We start from the raw sequence: 19,383 nt of genomic DNA, 5'->3' as shown, positions 1-19,383 counted from the left end.
GGCACTATGTTAAGATAATTCTGTGCTTCTGTTTTCATTATTAGGGAGATTATTGATGACACTGGCAAGGAGAATGGCATTAATATAGTAATAGAAGATCGCATCTTCTACCTTATTGCTGAGACAGCGGAAGATGCCAGGTAATTGTTTTGTTAGATTCTGTTAGAATTGATTAACTGTTTTCTTTATTCATTTGAGGTATGTGAGTGTCATTGGTAATGCAGCGTTTACTCCCCATCACTAATTGCCCTTGAGAAGATGGTGATGAGCTATCGTCTTGAAGTGCTGCAGTCCATGTAGTCTAGGTACACCCATAGTGCTGTTAAGGAGAGAATTTCCAGAATTTTGACCCAGCGACAGTGAAGACATGGCGACATAACTCCAAGGTGAAGCAGGCGTTGTTTTCCTTGGAGCAAAGGAGATTGAGGGGAAATTTGATAAACGTGTGGACACTGTGTCCAGATGGCTGAATAGTGTCTCCCCGCCAGGTCCTGTTTTCTCAACTCAAATCACCAGCATGGAGGATGAAGAAAACGCTTCAAAGACACTTTGAAACTCTCCTTGAAGAGCAGCAGCATTGACATTAATGACTGGGAGGAGCTTGTTAAACAGCAACAACTTGTCCATCTAGCTGCACCATGTGCCCAAAGAGCTGCAGTTTGAGAATTGGTCTGTTAGTCACTTGAAGACCCTTGACAGAACCTAGAGACCCTGAGTAGATTTTACCCTCAAATCGAGGGACAGCCGTCACCACCGACAAGGACAAAATTACAATGACTTTGGATAAGGAAAGTCTGTTTCCATTGATTGATAGTACAAGGATCAGGGCTTGTTCTAGAATCCCCAGACAGAAAAACAACCTTTGTGTTTACCCTGTCAGCCTCTTCAGAATCTTCTATGTTTCAATGAGATCACCTCTCATTCTTCTGAACTTCAGAGTCTAGGCCCAATTTACTCAACCTCTCATCATTGATTCCTAGGATGAGAGGATTGTCCAATCTAGTGAACCATCTTTATTCTGTCCTAAGACGCATTTAAACCAAAACTGTGCATAGTACTCCAAGCACTCAACAAAACACTATACAATCTTAGAATGACTTCCTTATTCTTGTACTCCAATCTCCTTGCAATAAAGGCCAACATGCCATTTGCCTTCCTAATTGCTTGCTGTACCTGCGTGCTAACTTTGTGCTTATTTTATGAGCATACCCACTTCTCTGTCAGCATCAACATTTTAAAGTTTCACACCTTTTAAAAAATATTTGGCTTTTCTAATCTTTGTAACAAATTGAATAATCTCAAACTTCCCCACATTATACTCTACCTGCCACCTTATTTTCCACTTATTAAACTGCCTATACCTCTTTGCAGTCTCTTTTGTGTCCTCACGGTTTACATTCCCACCTAACTTTGTCATGTCAGCAAACTTCGATACGTTATTTAGTCTCCTGGTTTAAGTCATTTATATAGATTGTAAGTAGCTGAGGTCTCAGCACTGATCCCCGCAGCACTCTAATAGTTACAGCCTGCCAACTTGAAAATGTCTACCTTATCCCTACCCTGTTTTCTATTGGTTCAGCAATCTCCGTGGACTGTAATATATTACCCCCAACTCCATGAGCCCTTACCTTGTGTTTAGCTACTTATTGAATGCCTCTACTGCATCTACTGGCTCCCCTTTATCTATCTCAACCACATTCTAAAAAACTCAAATAAATTTTTAAGCACAATTTCCCTTTTGTCAAACCATGTTGACTTCGTCTGATCATGCTATGATTAATAAAAGATTGCAGCATTTTTCTGATGACTGTTATCAGGTTAACTAGCCTGTGGTTCACTGTTTCCTTTTTCCCTCCATTCTGGAATAATAGTGTCACGTTTTCTAATTTACAATCCGCTGGGACTATTCTAGAATCTTGGGAATTTTAGAAAATTATAATCTATGCATTCACTATCTCTGTAGTTACCTGTTTCAGAACTGTTGGATGTATGCCATCAGAATTGGGGATGTCTTTTTTTAGTCCCTTAAGTTTCTCTAATCTCTTTTCTCTTTTTCTCTGTTGATATTAATTAGCTTAAGTTCCTCGCTCTTAGTTACCCTCTATTTCTCGTATGTAATTTATGTCTTCTATTGTGTGTCTTCTGCTGTGTTTGTCAGCACACTAGAAGCCACACAATATTTGTTCAATGTCTCTGCCATTTCCTCATTCCTCATGATAGGTTTTCCTGTCTCTGCCTCTAAGGGACTTTACCATCCACCAGGCAGGTCTTAGACACTCTGTACGCCCAGTGAGGGGGCGTACAAAGCATTGTGTCTCTGATTAGGGAGAAGTAAAGACAATGTGTGCACACGGCTTTGCCAGATAGTGGGCTTCCCTGTGGTGCAGGGTGCAATTGACTGCACACTTCTGGCATTGCGGGCAGCACAACCCAATGTTGAAATGTACCGCAACTACAAAGGTTACCATTCGCTCAATGTGTAGTCAGTTTACAACCACACTCAGCACATCATGCTAACCAATGCACACTATCCTGGCAATGATAAGTTCATTTTGCACAGCCCATGCTGCTTCAGCAACTTTTCAGCCACCAAATTAAAGCAGAGGGTAGCTGTTGGGTAACCACGACTATCCATTCTATACATACCTGAATATTCATCTCTGTAACCCAACCACAAGTGGTCAACATACAAATAATGAAGGCCATAGTTCCATGTGAAACACCGTTGAGCAACTGATTGGGTGCAGTTGCCTGGAGTGCTCTGGAGGAGATATCCAGTATTGCCAGAGCATTTGTGCGGATTTGTGGTGGTTTGCTGTACCATGGATTAGCAAGCATGTCATGAAGAGGAGGAAGAAGGAGGAGGTGGAATAGAGCAGGCAACCACCACATCCACCTTTTGGTTGGGCTGTCTGTGGGCACCTAATTCGACTCTAGTTCCTGTGAATACAACTGCATTGTCCAACAGTGCAAAATCTTCCCATTCTTCAGTTACAGACGACCACGGTGTTCTCTTGGCAACACTCCTGAAATAAAAGCCATCTCAAAACAACTATTCCATACTAAGTTTATCCAACAAAACTTGCAATAATCCATGCACAACTCAACTAATAATTCACAATTGGGAGTAATTTATAAAGCCCCTAGCTACACTGTAGCACAGAAATAATCAAGAAATAATGGGGGCTTGAAGAAAGATACTGCAATAAGAGCATAAGATAGAAGCAGGAGTATGTCATTTAGCCCTTCAACCTTGCTCCACCATTCAATAAGATCTTGGTTGATCTAATTATGGTCTCAACTCCACTTTCCTTTCTGTTCCCCATAACTCTTGACTCCCTTGTCGATCAAAAATCTAACTCAGTATTCAATATATTCCAAGGCCCAACCTCCACTGCTTACTGGGGAAGATAATTCCAATAATTAATGACTCTCTCAGAAGAGAAATTCCTCCTCTGTCTCAAAAGAGAGACTGCTTATTTGAAACTTTGCCCTCCAGTTCTAGATTCCCCCACAAGGGAAACATCCTCTCAGCATCCAGCCTGTTAAACCTCTCAAAATCAAGAAGGTCACCTCTTTTTAAAGAACCACAATGAGTAAAGGCACAGCCTGCCCTACCTTTCCTCATTAGACAAATCCTTCATCCCAGGAATCAACTTAGTGAACCTTCTCTGAACTGCCTCCCATGCAACTATACCCCTCCTTAAATAAGGAGCCCAAAACTATACACTGTACTCTAGATGTGGTATCAACAATGCCCTGTACAGTTTTACCAAGACTTCCCTATTTATGTACTCCATTCCCCTTGCAATAAAGGCCATTTGCCTTCTTAATTACTTACAATACCTGGATGCTAACCTTTTGTGATTCACATACGTGGAAACCCAGAACCCCCACCACGCCCCCACCCCCCCCAAAAAAAAATCCAGCAGATGGAGTATAATGTGGGAAGATATGAAGTTGTTCACTTTGGCAAGAAGAATAAAAAAGCAGAGTATTATTTAAATGGATAACAGCTACAGAATTCTGAAGTGCAGAGGGATCTAGGTGTTCTAGCGCATGAGACACAAAAAGTTAGTATGCAGGTACAGCAAGTAATTAAGAAGACTTAAACAAAAACAGAAAATGCTGTAAAAACTCAGCAGGTTGAGCAACATCTGTGGAGAGTGAAACAGAGTTAACAGAGCTCTGAAGAAGGGTCATACACACCTGAAACGTTAACTCTATTTCTCTCTCCACAGATGCTGCTAGATCTGCTGAGTTTATAGCATTTTCTGTTTTTGTTTCAGATTTCCAGTATCTGCAGTATTCTACTTTTAATTGAGAAGGCTAATGGAATGCTATCCTTTATTATGAGAGGAATTGAACATAAAAGTAAGGATGTTGTGCTTCAGATATACAAGGCATTAGTGAGACCACATCTTGAATACTGTGTGCAGTTTTGGTCTCCTTATTTAAGGAAGGATAAAAATGCGTTGGAGACAATTCAGTGGAGGTTTACTAGATAGACACCTGGATTGAGTGGGTTGTCTTATGAGAAAAGGTTACATAGACTGAGCTTGTTTCTACGGGAATTTAGAAGAGTGAGGGGTGACTTGATTGAAGTATGTAAGATTCTAAACAGTATTGACAAAGTGGGTGTGGAAAGGATGTTTCCTCTTGTGGATGATTCCAGAGCTAAAATTAGGGGCTGCCTTTTTATAACAGAGATGAGGAGAAATTTTTTCTCTGAGGGTTGTACAACTTGGAACTCCCTGCCTCAGAAGGGGGTGGAGGCAGGGTCACTGAATATTTTTAAGGCCTGGGTAGATAGATTATTGTTAGGGAGTCAAAGGAGGTAGATGGGAATCTGAAACTTGAAACACAAACATATCAGCTTTGATCTTATCGAATGACGGAGTAGGCTCAAGGCCTACTTCTCCTATTTTGTATGTTCTACTCACAACCTAACTCTAGCCCTTTGCTGACTCGGTGTCCTCCTCACAAATTGCTTTCTTACCTATCTTTGTATGGTCAGCAAATTTGGGTACCATACAGTCTGCTCCTTCATCCAAGTCATTAACTTAGATTGGAAATGCTGAGGGCCCAGCACTGGTCCCTGTGGCACTCCACTGATTAGTTTGTCAACCTGAAAACCTGACCAATTTTTTCCACCTCTCTGTTTCCTGTTCATTAGCTAATCCTACATCCATACTAATATATTAAACCAACTCCATGTGTACTTATCTTGTGTAGTAATGTTTTATGTGGCTCCTTATCAAATGCCTTTTCGAAATCCAAAGATACGACACCTCCCACCCTTTATCCACCTTGCTTGTTACTTCCTCAAAGAACTCTAGTAAATTTGCCAAGCATGGTTTCCCTTTCATGGTGACTCTATTGTATTATGATTTTTAAATGTTCTGCTACTACTGCCTTAATAATGGATTCCAGTATTTTCACAATGTCAAGATGTTAGGCTAGCCGGTCTGTGGTTTTGTTTTCTGTCTCCCTCCTTTCTTGAATAGAGTCATTACATTTGTGGTTTTCTAATCTGCTGGGGCCTTTCTAGAATCCAGGGAATTTTGAAAGTTTACAACCAAGACTCCACTTTCTCTGAAGTTACTTTTTACTACAATAATCGTGGTTGATGTTAATCTTCATATAGATTCAACAAATCAAGTTGGCGACGATACCCTTGAGGATATATTCTGGGTAGTTTCTTAAAGTAATGCATTGTGGAACCAACCATGGAACAGGCTATTTTAGACCTGGTAATGTGTAATGAGGCAGGATTTATTAATGATCTCACGGAGAGGGATTCTGTAGGGAAGAGTGACCATAGCATGAGAGAACTTCGCATTCAGTTTGAAGGTGAAGAAATTGGGTGAGCAATGACAAAAATTTAAGGAGGGATTTCATAACTCTCAATAAATATACATTCCATTGAGAAAGAGAGATTCTGAGAATGACGAATCATCCGTTCTTAACTAAAGGGAGTTAAGGATGCCATCAGTTTGAAAGAAAAGGCATAGCAGTCGTAGGCATCCAACTGTTTCAGGAGACGATGGATTGCATCCAGAGTGTATGCCACTTCTGGATTGAACATCACCTGTTGTGGCTGTAGAGACCAATTTGTGAGTGGCAGTCCATTCCGCAGCTGGCACAGATGAATCGTGTTGGCCTGAGGTTGATTGTTGGGTTTTTTCCTGGTGGGCTCACTTTTCCACGGTTTGGTCATTTCTTTTGGCCTCTGGTTTTCCATACCCTTCCTGACTGCTTATCTCCAGGAGACTACGGTCAACAGCAAGGACTTCCCACATATCAACTCTGATCCCAATCAGATTGAGGTCTTGCTTTCAGACATCCTGGTATCACAGACATGGGCGACCTGTTAGTCTCCTGCTGATAGCAAGCTCGCCATAGAACATGTCTCTGGAAATGTGGCTGTCATCCATTCAGCGCATGTGACCCAGCCAACGGAGTTGGTGCTGGCTCAAGAGGGCAAGCATGCTGGGGATCCCTGCACGCTGGTGTACTTCTGTATTCAGCACTCTGTCCTGTCAGGAAATGTCCATTTTTTTTATCTGAGACAGTGGAGGTGGAAGCTGTTTAGTCGCCCTTGGGTTGCATGTGTTGTTCATGCCTCGCTACTAAAGGGGGGTGCTGAGAACACAAGCCTGGTACACACGGATCTGTATTTTCGGTTATTTTTCTCTCTCGCAATTTTGACATGACAGCTGCAGTCTTGGCAACCCTAATGCTAATTTTGGCATCAAGGGACAAGTTGTTTGTAATTGTTGATCTGCAGTATTTGAACCTGGTGACAACCTCCAGAGTGAAGTTGTCAATGTTGATGGAAAGTTGAGTCTCTACGTACTGGTCCATAACCTTTGGTCTTACTGTAGCTGATTGTTGGGGAGAAACACGGGCTAGGACTTTATACACTTTGGTCTTGGTGCACAGTCTTGTCAATTTGAATAGCTTGCTGTCGGCTCTAGTATGCAGATAGACATCCTCATTTGAGTCGCTGAAAGCGTACAATAGCAGCATGGAGAAAAATATGCCAAAAAGAGAGATGGCGCCAGGATGCAGCCCTGCTTTACCCCAATGCTGATCTTGAAAGCCTCCGATGATGCTCCATTTTATCTGACAGAACTGTACGTGTTTTCATGGAAGAAAGAAATGATGCCCGGAGTCCAGGTGGGCAGCCTATTTTCTGCGGAAGTTTGAGTCCATCTCTGTTAACGAGATCAAAGGTCTATACTGTTCACAGCACTTGTCTGTAACTGCCAAAGTGAGAAAATCAGGTTGACTGTTGATCTGCCAGCTCTGAAGCCACATTGAGACTCGCATAAACGTATGATGCCAGGTTCTGCAATCTGATAAGAGCAATGTGAGCAAAGACCTTCCCCACAATGCTTAACAAGGAGGTGCCTCAGTAATTGTTGCAGTCACTGCCATCACCCTTTTTTGTTTTACAAGGTGACTATTTTTGCATCACACACCTCTTGCACAGATTTTTTCTTCCAGCAGAGACACAAGAGGTGCTGTAGCAGTGCTGGTTTTCCACTTTTGATGATTTCAGGTGGAATGCCATCATTTCCTGAGGCTTTACCACTGGCAACATGGCCAATGGCCTTGTTGAACTTCACTATGTCTATCTCGATGACAGGAAAGTCTGGAATGACGCTGAGAGCTTCTTTAGTGACGACATTCTCCATTGCGTAGAGTTTCAGGTAGTGCTCCACCTACCTTTCTATCTGCTTGCTAGGTTCAGTGATGATCATCCCTGTCTTTGTCTTCATGGGAGCTGATTTGGTTGCTGCTTAGCCCATTGCTTTCTTAGTTCCATCATACATCCCCCTAGCATCTCCAGTCAGCAGCAGATTGTATGCTGTGCAGAGTTTCAACCAATATTGATTGGCGCAGTGCTGAACAGTCTGCTGAGGCTTGATTCTGCCAATTCTGAGAGCATCTAGATTTTGTTTGCTGGGACTTCACAGAATCATAGTGCAGAAGGAGGCCTTGTCGTTCTTGCTTGCAGTAACTGACTCCATTTTAGTCCAATATGCCTCAATCTAGTCAGCATTCCTCTGATCTCTTTTCCTCTGATCACAGTGAGAAGAGTGATAGAAGGTGTCGAGCATTTGACTTCACTTTGACACTGCACTGTGGCCTTGGGCGTTGTTGTCAAAAAGAGCCTGATCAAGGATACTGAGGAACTCCTTGGTTCTTTCAGGATCAGTGGTATAGCAAGTGTTGATCCAAAGACAACCTCTCTTCTTGGAGTGGTATAGTTTCCTTGGCTGAAATCTGACCTTGCCACACACCAGGGAGTGGTCAGTGTCACAGTCAGCGCTGTGATAGCTACAAGTGATAAGTGCACTATCGGGGGTACATCTTGTGATGCTGATGGTGACTAGCTGATACCAGTGGCAGATTTCTGAAGTCTCCAGGGCACTTCATGGCACGGCGTGGTTTGGAAGTAGCTGTTCATCACACACAGTCCATGGTAACAGCATAGCTCCAGTAACCTCTCATTCACCTCGCAGATTTCCTGTTAAAGAGGGGTGTGAGAAGGTGGATTAGAGAGGAACATACTGTCATCCTCCATAGGTTCAGCCCTGCTACTGGCCACGACCTTAGTGATGGCTGCTCCAATGATTCCTAGCACTGTCTCCTCCGGGTGTGCATAATAGCACAATGCAGCCAGATGTCTCCCCCGCCAGTTTGCTGCTGCTGCTGCTACCAATGATTAGGGGCTGCCTTGTCCTGGAAGAGAGAGGGAATTGTGTCGCTGTGTGGGGTGCAATATGTTTTGGTGATGTGCTTGCCACAATTGAATAGCTGGCAGTGTGCACAAGCAGCGTGTAGGGGTGAGTTGAGATTATTATTGTGAGGTGTGTGTTGTGCCTGATAGAGATTGCTGGCAGGCAATGAAAGGAGGTGTGGTGAATGGAGCAGTTTGTGAGGTTAGTGGTGCAGTTGCCAGGATATGGCAAGTGAAATTGCATTCATTGACTTTAGCCATTCGTGTAAGGTCATTAAATTTGTTTTAGTATTGCATCCAGGCCCACGGCTGGATTGCTTGCAGTGCCTGGAGAAGCGTTGCACAAGGTACTAATCACAGGGGCCCATGCTCTGAAGGGGGGACCTGGGCTCATTGGCCAGGAAGCCTGTCAGTCTGGATGGTCAGTGTCCAAAGCAGCCAATCTAGTGCATAGACTACCCGATTGACAGGTTGTTCTGAACAACAGCAATCATTAGCCAAGTAGGACACGCCAGGTTCCCAAGTTCTTGCTTACCTCAGGTCGGGACTCGTGAGGACCATTCTCTTTCTGCTCTGTTGGAACTGCTTTCACTTCAGACCTAGCTGGAGGCTGTTGGAGCACAAGATAAGGTAACACACCTAATGATTCAGCTCTACCCCAGAAAGCCCCTCCTGACCTCTTCCCTTTTGATGGTTTGTGGCCCTGGCACCTGGACTGGGCCCTTCCCAACCCAACCTCTTCCCTCTCAGTGGTGTGGCCTTATGCCGGGCCTTCCCAACCCTCGATGGGATGTGGCCTGCCCCGGAGATGCACCTTGCTGCAGTCCCGAGGTAACCATAGAGAAGCAGATGTTCTCCACTGTACCCGGGTCATTGATCAAGGGTAAGGCACTGCAAAGCCCATAGCAAGCAACAATATGAAGAATTAGATTACAATTCACTTTGACATAGTTAATACTGAAAGCTGTTAACTTGACAGCTATGCAAGGTACCTAAAGTTAAATAGCCTTGCTGAGCTTAATTTAATATTGGACATTGAGTGGAAATCTGTCATAAGTGGAGCCTAGTTGATAAGTTATTGTGAAATATTAAAATTGTAATGATTTAAACTATCAGGTTTTTGGTTAACGGGACTGTGTCCTTCCTGACCCAGCCTCCTCCCTCCCGATGGTGTGTGTCCCCTTTTCCCGGCATCCTGCTCAACCTTCTCCCTCTCACTGGTGTGAACATGGTTCCCAACTTTACCTGTCGATTGGTTTATAGATTGCCTTTCACAGCCTGCTTCTGTCAGGACTCTCAGCTACTGTGAAGTACTTTTGTAGTTAACGGAATTTTGGCACCCAATTTGCACTAGGCAAGATTCATAGAGAGGATCAGATGCTGAGATTGGGGACGAAATTGGATTATTCGGTGCTATGAGGTACCTTAAAGCTCTGAAATGGAGATTGCGGCACTTACATACATTTCTGATGCATCTAGCCAGAGGCTAGATGCCATATTGGTAAAGGGGTTAGTGACTAGAAACATGAGAAACACCTAATGTTTCCCAGTAATATGCAGAGTAGGCAGATCATGACATGAGTTAGTGACTAACGCTGATCTGACACCAGTGCTGCCATTTTAGACCAACAGGCTTTAACCTGCATCATCTCTTAACCTCACAGTGAACACATGTTCACCATACATGATTGAGGAGTGGTTTAAGGGGGTGAGGGGCAATAAGGGGCCCAGAAACAGCATGAGCAGCAGCACCCATGGTTTCTCTCCCTGGCCCTGACTGATGTATTAACTGAAATAGTCACCTGCTGCTGCTGCCATCCCTTATTTGCCCGGAGGGCCTCTTGGGCCTCTGAGGGAAGAGGACCTCTCGCTTCCTGTCCAACACCTCAACTAAGGCCTCCAGCATAGCACTGGGGAAAGGTGTAAGTTCCTCCAGATCTCAAACCCCTCTATTACCACTTTCAGCCCCTGCTGCTGCCGGAATGCATCTCATCTTTAAGAGGTGCAGGCCAGTTTTAAATGGTGCCTCTTGCAAACTTGGGCTCCCTGCTGAGGTGTGCAGTTGTTCAACAATGCATTTAGTACTGGAATGCACGTCGCAATTATAACTAGCAGGCAACACAAATTTTGCACAGATACAAAAGCAAAATACTGCAGATGCTGGAAATCTTAAATAAAAACAGAAAATGCTGGAAATGCTCAGCAGGCCAGGCAGCCTGTGTGGAGAGAAACAAAGATAACATTTCAGGGCTAATAATTGACCTGAAACATTAACTGTTTCTCTCCACGGATGCTGCCTGACTGCTGAATATTTCCATTTTCTGTTTTTATTTAAAAGTTTGCACGGGTTAGTGACACATCACGATCCCCAGTCCCAGTTTTGGTGCTATCCAATTTAGCTGCCTACATGTCATCCTTGCTGGAGTGGTGGCACTCTCGCCTGATCCCAGACCTTGAGCTTGCAATCCAGGCTGATGTTGCGGTGCCATACTGTAGGCTGTATTTAGATGAAGTGTGTGCCTACTCAGCTGCACATCAAGCTCCACAGCATTATTTGAAGTAGAGTAGAAGAATTCTCCCGAGAGTAATCATTGGTATGGAAAGTGATCGAAGTGTGTTAGCATGCATTTGTCCCTGAATTGAATAGACCAAAGGATTGCTTTCAAACTTTTTGTCACTTAGAATATGATGAATCAACAAAAGACTGAGGCACAAGGCTGGAGAATTTTTTTTGAGGAATGCAGTTTTATGGTACAAAAGCTTATTTAACTGTATCTATAATTTTAGAACAAATCTAAACTAACCCAAAGGAGTTATTACACTAGAACAAAACTGCTTTTAGTTATCATGGTTCCATTTCTTTCACTTCTTGTGTTGCAGCCAGTGGTTTAGCGTCCTCAGCCAAGTTCATGGATCAACTGAGCAAGAGATTAGAGAAATGCATGATGAGCAAGCAAACCCACATAATGCAGTGGTAAGATACCTGTTCTCTATCATTGATATTAAAAAAAGTTGTTTTTGCTAGTGTTTGTTGAAAGGATTGTTATCTAGCACAAAAGTTTTGTTCCTATCCACAGCTTCACATTGTATTTGTAAAGTGGGAATGCAGTATTTTAAAGGGCAAAACATTTCATATCACTATGTTTAGTAATGACATCAGTGTACTTGTGAAGATTGCTGTTGGTTAGTTTTTAAGCAAAATTGTGAATCTGATCTAAAAGAGAACCTGCTTGATTTCATTATAACTGCACAGCAGGTATGTGATCAGAGGATTCTCTAAGCATTTTGAATGCTTTTGTGCACTGTTTTGGAAGAACAAGTTTATAGAGTCATAGATTAATTACAGCACAAAGGGAGGCCATTTGGCCTGTTGTGTCTGTGCTGGATCTCTTCAAGACCAATTTACCTAGCGCCACTGTCCCATATTTCCCCATAGCCCTGCAAATGTTTCCTTTTCCGAAAATGATCCAATTCCCTTTTGAATGCTATAATTGAATTTGTCTCCAGCATGCTCTCAGGCGATACATTCAGCATCCTAGCCACTTATCGCACTAAACGGTTTTCTTCATGTTGTCATTGCTGCTTTTGCCAGTTAACTTAAATCTCTGCCCTCTGGTTCTCAATCCTTCCACCAATGGGACCAGTTTTTCTCTACCGTGTCTATATTCCTCATGGCTATGAATACCTCCATCAAGTCGCCTCCCAACCTTCCCTTCTGCAAGGAAAACAGTCCCAACTTCTCCAATCTTTTTAAATAACTGAAGTTCCTTACCTCTGGAACATTCTTGTGAATCTTTTCTGCACCATCTTTAATACCTTCATATCCTGCCTAAAGCATGGTGCCCAGAACTGGGCACAATACTCCAGTTGTGGCCAGACCAATGTTTTATACGGGTTCATAATAATCTTTGCTTTTGTACTTTATGCCCCTATTTGTAAAGTGCATGTTCTGTACACTTTGAACTACTCTCTCAACCTGCCCTGCCACCTTCAATGATTTATGCAGGTATACCTCCCATTTCCTCCTGCTCCTCTAGAATTGTGCCTATATTGTGTCTCCGCATTCTTTCTACCAAAATGAATCACTTGACACTTTTCTGCATTAAATTTCATCTACCACTTGTTTCCCCCAGTTCACCAACCTGGTCGATGTCCTTTCAAATTTAACACTATTCTCCTCAGTTCGCAATACTGAGAAGTTTTGTGTCATCTGCCAATGTTGAAATTGTGCCCTGTATACCAAGGTCTAGGTCATTTAATATAGAGCAGGAAGAGCAGGGGTCCTAGGGCTCCCATAGGGAACTCCACCATAGACCTTCCTCCAGTTCGAAAAACAACCTTTCACCACTACTGTTTCCTGTCACTCAGCCAATTTCATATCCATATTGCTACTGTCCCTTTTATTCCATGAGCTCTAACTTTGCTCACAAGTCTGTTGTGTGGCACTTTATCAAATGCCTTTTTGAAGTCCTGCAGGATCATGGCTATCCTGTTCAGATCATTTTGTGCTGTATATGATGCAACTCAAGAACAGGCCTAAGGCTGTCACTTTCAGCCCTGAAAAGTGCCCAATCTACCTCAGATTACCCTGGAAGGGCAAGGTATCTCAAAAATTTGAGCAACAGATGAAGCTAGCTTTTTCACGCTGCTACTATGCAGTAACAACACAAGTGGTATTCAAACTAACAGGATACTGCCATCAAGCCAAAAAGACATTCCATCTATTGCACAAACGACTAATGTGACATACGAATTTCAGTGCCAGTGTGATGCTAGGCATGTAGGCTGTACGTCCAAAAGATTGGTGGATTGTATCAAAGAGCATGTCCCAGCCGCTGTTCACAACAGGCAAGGTTCAGAACGTTCCCAACTAGCCCGTGCTTGCAAAACTCAAGACACAGTGTCTAACATTAGATGTGATTCTGCGATTAGACAACTTTTGCTAAATGACCCTCAATGTGTTAAGAATTATACTGACAACCAATTTAAGATTGTCAGTTGGGCTCACAGTGTGACATGTTTGTGTGTACTGGAAGCTACATATATTAATACACAGGGCCCTGCTCTTTGCAGACAGAAAAAACATGTACACACATTGTGCCTGTTTCAGCTAAACAAAATTAAGTGACAGCCATTTGCTGACTCATTCCTCAGGGCAATGCCTTGACCAATCAGGGTCAAGCTGCCTGGTTTAAATTTCAAACAATGCTTTGCAGTTCACTGTTAGTTACCATCATTAGTGCATTTTCCATCACAACACCTCTATCAAGCAGTGTCTACTTGCCAACCAGTCAGCACTCTCTTCATATACAGTATAAATTGTTGTTTTCCCATTACACTGGTATTCTTGCGAAGTATCCTGATGAGTTGTGAGAAATGGATACTTTTTAAATATTTTTGGGGAATATTGTGTCATTCTATGAAGAAGGCTGTGTTTGTGTCTATGATGTAATTCAGCTGGACAGAGATTAATAGGAAACAAAAACAAAAAATGCTTTTGAGTCTGTATGATACGGACTCAAAACGTTAACTCTGTCTTTCTCTCCACAGATGCTGTCAGACCAACTGAGTTTTTCCGGCATTTTTGTTTCAGATTTCCAGCAAGCACAGTATTTTACCTTAAAAGGAGACAAGTTGTCTGGGGAGTTTAAAACATGAAAAGGAAAGAGGTGTTAAGTTTGAGGTACAAGTGAATAGGTTAGATCTAACATTTGCATTTTTAGATAAGTTGAGAGTTTATTTGAATGTCAAAGGGAAGTCAGAGGTGTCAAGAAACATGTCTGCATCTTGCAGGAGTTCCATAGGTAAATAGAAGTGGGGTATTTTATTTTATTGACCTGAAAGCAAAGACAAGATATAAACATGAAAGATTTTATATCTGGAAGGATTTGAGTTTCAAAGAGGTGTGATAACAATGGAACCTGAGGTGAAAGGGGGGAGAAAGCTATTTTAGAGTTGCCATAGAAAGTTTAAGGAAGCTGTTTGAGCTGCGGTGGTTGGAGCTGGAGCTAAGCTAGTGAGCTAGAGCAGAGTTGGGAGCTGTGGCTCTAGGCTGGGAGAAGATGCAGATGTGAATTGTTGCCGGGGAAAGGGATTAGTTGGTAGTTAAGGAACAGATTTTGGAGCAAGAGACCGAAAACAATGCCTTCAGTCTTCACAATATTTAATTGGTGGAAATTTCTGCTCTTCACTACTGGATGTCAGATAAACTGTCTGATAATTTAGCAACATTGGAGGAGACGAGAGAGGTGGTGGTGGACAGAGCTGGGTGTCATCAGCATACATATGAAAACTAGCACTCTAGCTATAGATGATGATCTGTCTAACTTAGCCTTGAATATATTCAATGACCCAGCCTCCACTGCTCTCTGTGGAAGTGAATTCCAAAGACTAAAGACCCTCTGAGAAAGGAAATTCCTCCTCATCTCTATGTTAAATAGGAGTCTCCTTATTTTTGAACTGTGTGCCCTAGTTCTAGATACCCCCCCCATGAGAGAAATCATCTCAGCATCTACTCTGGCAAGCCCTCTCAGAGTCTTATGTGTTTCAATAAGGTCACCTCTCATTTCCCCAGTGAGCGAGCGTAGGCACAACCTGCTCAACTTTTCTTCATGAGGTAAGCCCCCCATGCCAGGAACAAGCCTAGTGACCTTCTGTGAGGTGGTTCCAATGCAAATATATCCCTCCTTAAGCCCTCCTCCTTCAGGTACCATGCCTAAGAGGCATTGACGACCATGGACCTCCATTGGATTGGTCATTGATTATGCTTGGCAAAGTACTGCAGCTGTTTTTTATTGCCTTCTGCAGTAAACCAGGAAACTCTCCTGCACTTCCTGCACGCCATCAGGCATATTGGAAGGATTTGCAGGCTGATAATCAACCTCTTTAGCCCTATTGTGAACACTCCTTCCATGACCACCAAGTCCCGAAGTGGGACTTGAACCCCGAGATTTTGGCCCAAAGGTAGGGACACTACTGCTGCTCGACAAGACCTCTCCACTTCTTAAGTAAAAGAGGCCAAAACTGTACACCATATTATAGGTGTGGTCTCACCAATGCACTGTACCATTGTAGCAAGACTTTCCTACTTTTATACTCTTCTGCAATAAATGCCAACATTTCATTTGCCTTTCTAATTACTTGCTGTACCTGAATGCTAACTTTTTATGATTCATGCACAAGAACATCCAGGTTCTTCTGTAACGCAGCATTCTACAGTGCCTCTCCATTTAAATAATGTTTAATTAATAACTGTTTTTCTATTTCTAGTATCAAAGTGGATAAGCTCACATTTTTCCATATTTTACTCCATCAACCAAATTTTTGCCCCCTCACTTAACCTATCTATATCCCTTCACAGACTCCTCGTATCCTCCTGACAACTTGCTTTTTGCCTATGTTTGTATCATCAGCAAATTTGGCTACATTACAGTTGGAGTTCAAGTCATTAATATAGATCATAAATAATTAAGGTGCCAGGACCGATCCCTGTGACACTCCACTGGTTACAGTTTGCCAAACTGAAAATAGCTCGCTTATTCTGACTCGTTATTTCCTGTCGGTTAGCCAATCCTTTATCCATGCTGATATATCACTCCTAACACCATGAGCTATTAAATAAAAACAGAAAGTGCTGGAAAAACTTTGCAGATCTGGCAGCATCTGTGGGGAATGAAACAATGTTAACGTTTTGAGCCCAATATGACGACTTCTTCAGAACCATGAGCAATAGCATTTTACATGGCACCTTGTCAAACATCTTTTGGAAATCCAAATGCACAATATCTGCTGGTTCCCCTTTATCCACCCTGCTTGTTACATCTTCAAAGAACTCTAACGAACTTGTCAAACATGATTTCCCTTTCACAAAACCCATGTTGACTCTGCCTGATTGTGTTTTGATTTTCTAAATGTCCTGCAAATCCCTCCTTGATAATGCATTTTCCCAATGACAGATGTTAGGAACGGGCCAACAGTTCCCTGCTTTCTGTCTCCCTCCCTTTCCCTCGGGGCCAGGAGAGGAAATTGGGTGATGGAAGTTTAGTGGGAATAGGATCAAGGGAACAGGAAGTGAATCTCCAGGATAAGCTGAGCTCAGAGAATGAGTTAAAGATTTTGATGCACATTAACAAAATATTTGAATCTAAGGTTACAACAGCTTTGTTCAGAATGTTCATATCCAGTTCAATTTGTGGTCCATATTAAAACAAATCATTTTTTGTCTAGGGTACATTGGATGTAGGTATGATCGACTCAGTCTGTGCTTCTGATTGTCCGGACAGGTAATTGTTTAATTTTCTTTTCTAGCAAATTTCAGACTGTGTCTTTGAGCAGAATCTTCCTGCCTTTGAAAGTATTCGTCCATGGGAAACTGAGGCAGCTCCTGACCCTAATGGTTTGAGATTCCCACCTACCTGCTCTTTCTGGAGTCATCCAATTAAGAGGCCGCTGCAGGGATCCCAGTCCAATTAGAGACAGTGGGTGGCCCACACAGGTGGGTGGGCCAATGGAAGCACCTGAGGCTCTGGACGGCCAGGAAAGGTGGACGCTGCCGATATAGGAGAAAGACAATACAGGTGCACTCTGACGATATAAGGAAGTGTAGCCACGGCTGTCAGACTCATCACTTGGATGGGTCTCCCTCTGGGTTTGGGTGGGTGGTCCCTGCTGATCCGGCACCCTGTAGCCCACTGAGGATCCCCACCAGCAGCAAGAACAACCCACTGGAACACCCCCCCACCCTCACGATTGTCCCCATCCCAGCTCGGCAATGCCAGCCTGATTGGCTCTGGTGGGTTTCAAGCCTATTTACCTTCACTTCAGGCAGATGGCTGCTGCGCCTTGGCCTGCTGCAATTCCAGGAGTGGCCACTGAACCCAGTGGCACTGCTGAGACTAGAGAGCTGCCAGCCCTCTAATTGTTCAGCAGCTCTTGGACGCAGGCCATCTTCCTTGAGAGGGGTGGAAGCCATGACTGCAGGCTTCTCAGAATAAAATATGGCTGTGGCTTCCATGGCTGGCAGAGGTGGAGTTGTATCATCTAAAATCACAGAATGGAAAGTGATACCCTGCTGTTAAACCCTTACCATTTATCTGTGATTATCAAGTGTCCTTTGCATTGGTTTACTGGTAGGTTGGTCATTTGTCAACTAATCTTAGTTTCATCCTTATAATCAGACTTGAGGGACAATGGGAATTTGAACAATTTTCAGTTGAACCAAAGATGCGCTATGTTTATAAGCTTCATTTTATAGAGACAAATAGATTTCTGTGTGTTTCAAGGTGTATTTAGGAAAACTAAATTTGACATTGAACAGAGGAGGGGGATGGAAAGAATTGTTTCCACGGAAGTGGAAATGACTACATTTCTGTAACCCCAGCACATTGTTTTGTCCTATATAACTTATACAAAATATCAAACATAACCAGTGAATTTTTATTATAGACCCAATTCATTTGTGATTATTACTGCAAATCGCATCTTGCACTGCAACGCAGATACACCAGAGGAGATGCATCACTGGATAACATTACTGCAAAGGGTCAAGGGAGACACAAGAGTGGAAGGTCAGGAGTTCATTGTCAGAGGTAAGGATGAGACCAGTTAAGATCTTAAAAGAAAGCAATGATCAGCCATCACTTTAAGCTATAAATTTATCTTGCTCTTGAGAATCAAATTTGTACTATAATTTAGTATGATTTTTCCCCTGCCATCTAGAGCTTAATTAACTGGCAGTGCTGTAAACATGAGAAGCCTATGGTCTGTGATGCAATTTAAAGCATAACACAACTACACTTCTCTGCGAGGAAACTGAAAAACATGTTAACTTCTGAAGTAATGTGAAACCATTTGGAAATGGTAGTCTCTTGCAGCCTTGGTCATACAAAATATGAGTTTTTAAAAAACTAGATTTTAAATAAATTTTAAAACAACTCCAATTTGCAACCCATACAGATGTGTGCAGCAAGTATACTTGCAGTAAGAAACATGTTGCCACAGCCTAGTCAGACACCTTATGCCTGGGCTGAAGAAATAATTCAGCTGGAACACCAATAAGCTCAACCCCAATTCCCCATTCACCAACAATCCCACACTCCTTACCTTCTCTCTGTCACTAAGCCATAACATTGTCCTCTTGGCCACAGTACAAAAATATATCCTGAGAGAAGGGAATATGTTAGTATTCGATGAAGCCACTGCCATTCCTTAGGGATTAGAATTTAAGAACATAAGAAATCAGAACCACAGTAGAGCAGAGGGTCCCTTTCTACAGGCTGAAGTTTTCTTCTTCATTATCAACCACACAGCCACATTTTGTATCATCTGCAAACTTCTTAATCATGCCCCCTGCATTTAAGTCCAATTCGTTGTTATAACACAAAAAGCAAGGGAACTAGTACAGATCCCTGTGGAACCTTATTGGAAACAGCCTTCCAATCAAAAAAGCATTCAACAACCATTACCCTTTTACTTCCTGATATTGAGCCAATGTTGGACCCAACATACCACTTCCTCTTGGATTCCCATGGGCTTTTACTTTTCTGACAGTCTGCCATGTGGGACCTGGTTGTTGTCCCCTCAAAAAATTCAACCAAGTAAGTCCCTTAACAAATCCATGCTGACCATCCTTA

The 19,383-nt window shown here is 42.7% G+C and overlaps 1 protein-coding gene across 4 annotated transcripts in view; it reads left to right on the top strand.

Annotated features, from left to right (window-relative positions):
* myo10 (myosin X) overlaps positions 1–19,383 on the top strand; it is a 370,178-nt gene that overhangs the window by 289,856 nt on the left and 60,939 nt on the right. For all 4 annotated transcript variants that reach the window (XM_041183612.1, XM_041183615.1, XM_041183613.1 and 1 more), the window contains exons 28-31: positions 45–140; positions 11,633–11,726; positions 16,979–17,034; positions 18,197–18,339. In XM_041183612.1, coding sequence (XP_041039546.1) covers positions 45–140; positions 11,633–11,726; positions 16,979–17,034; positions 18,197–18,339 — 389 coding nt within the window. The remainder of the gene's footprint in view (positions 1–44; positions 141–11,632; positions 11,727–16,978; positions 17,035–18,196; positions 18,340–19,383) is intronic.

Source organism: Carcharodon carcharias, chromosome 3 (assembly GCF_017639515.1).
Source record: "Carcharodon carcharias isolate sCarCar2 chromosome 3, sCarCar2.pri, whole genome shotgun sequence".
NCBI lineage: Eukaryota > Metazoa > Chordata > Chondrichthyes > Lamniformes > Lamnidae > Carcharodon > Carcharodon carcharias.
The sequence above is the reverse complement of the archived record's forward strand: the minus strand, read 5'-3'. Positions and strand labels throughout refer to the sequence as shown.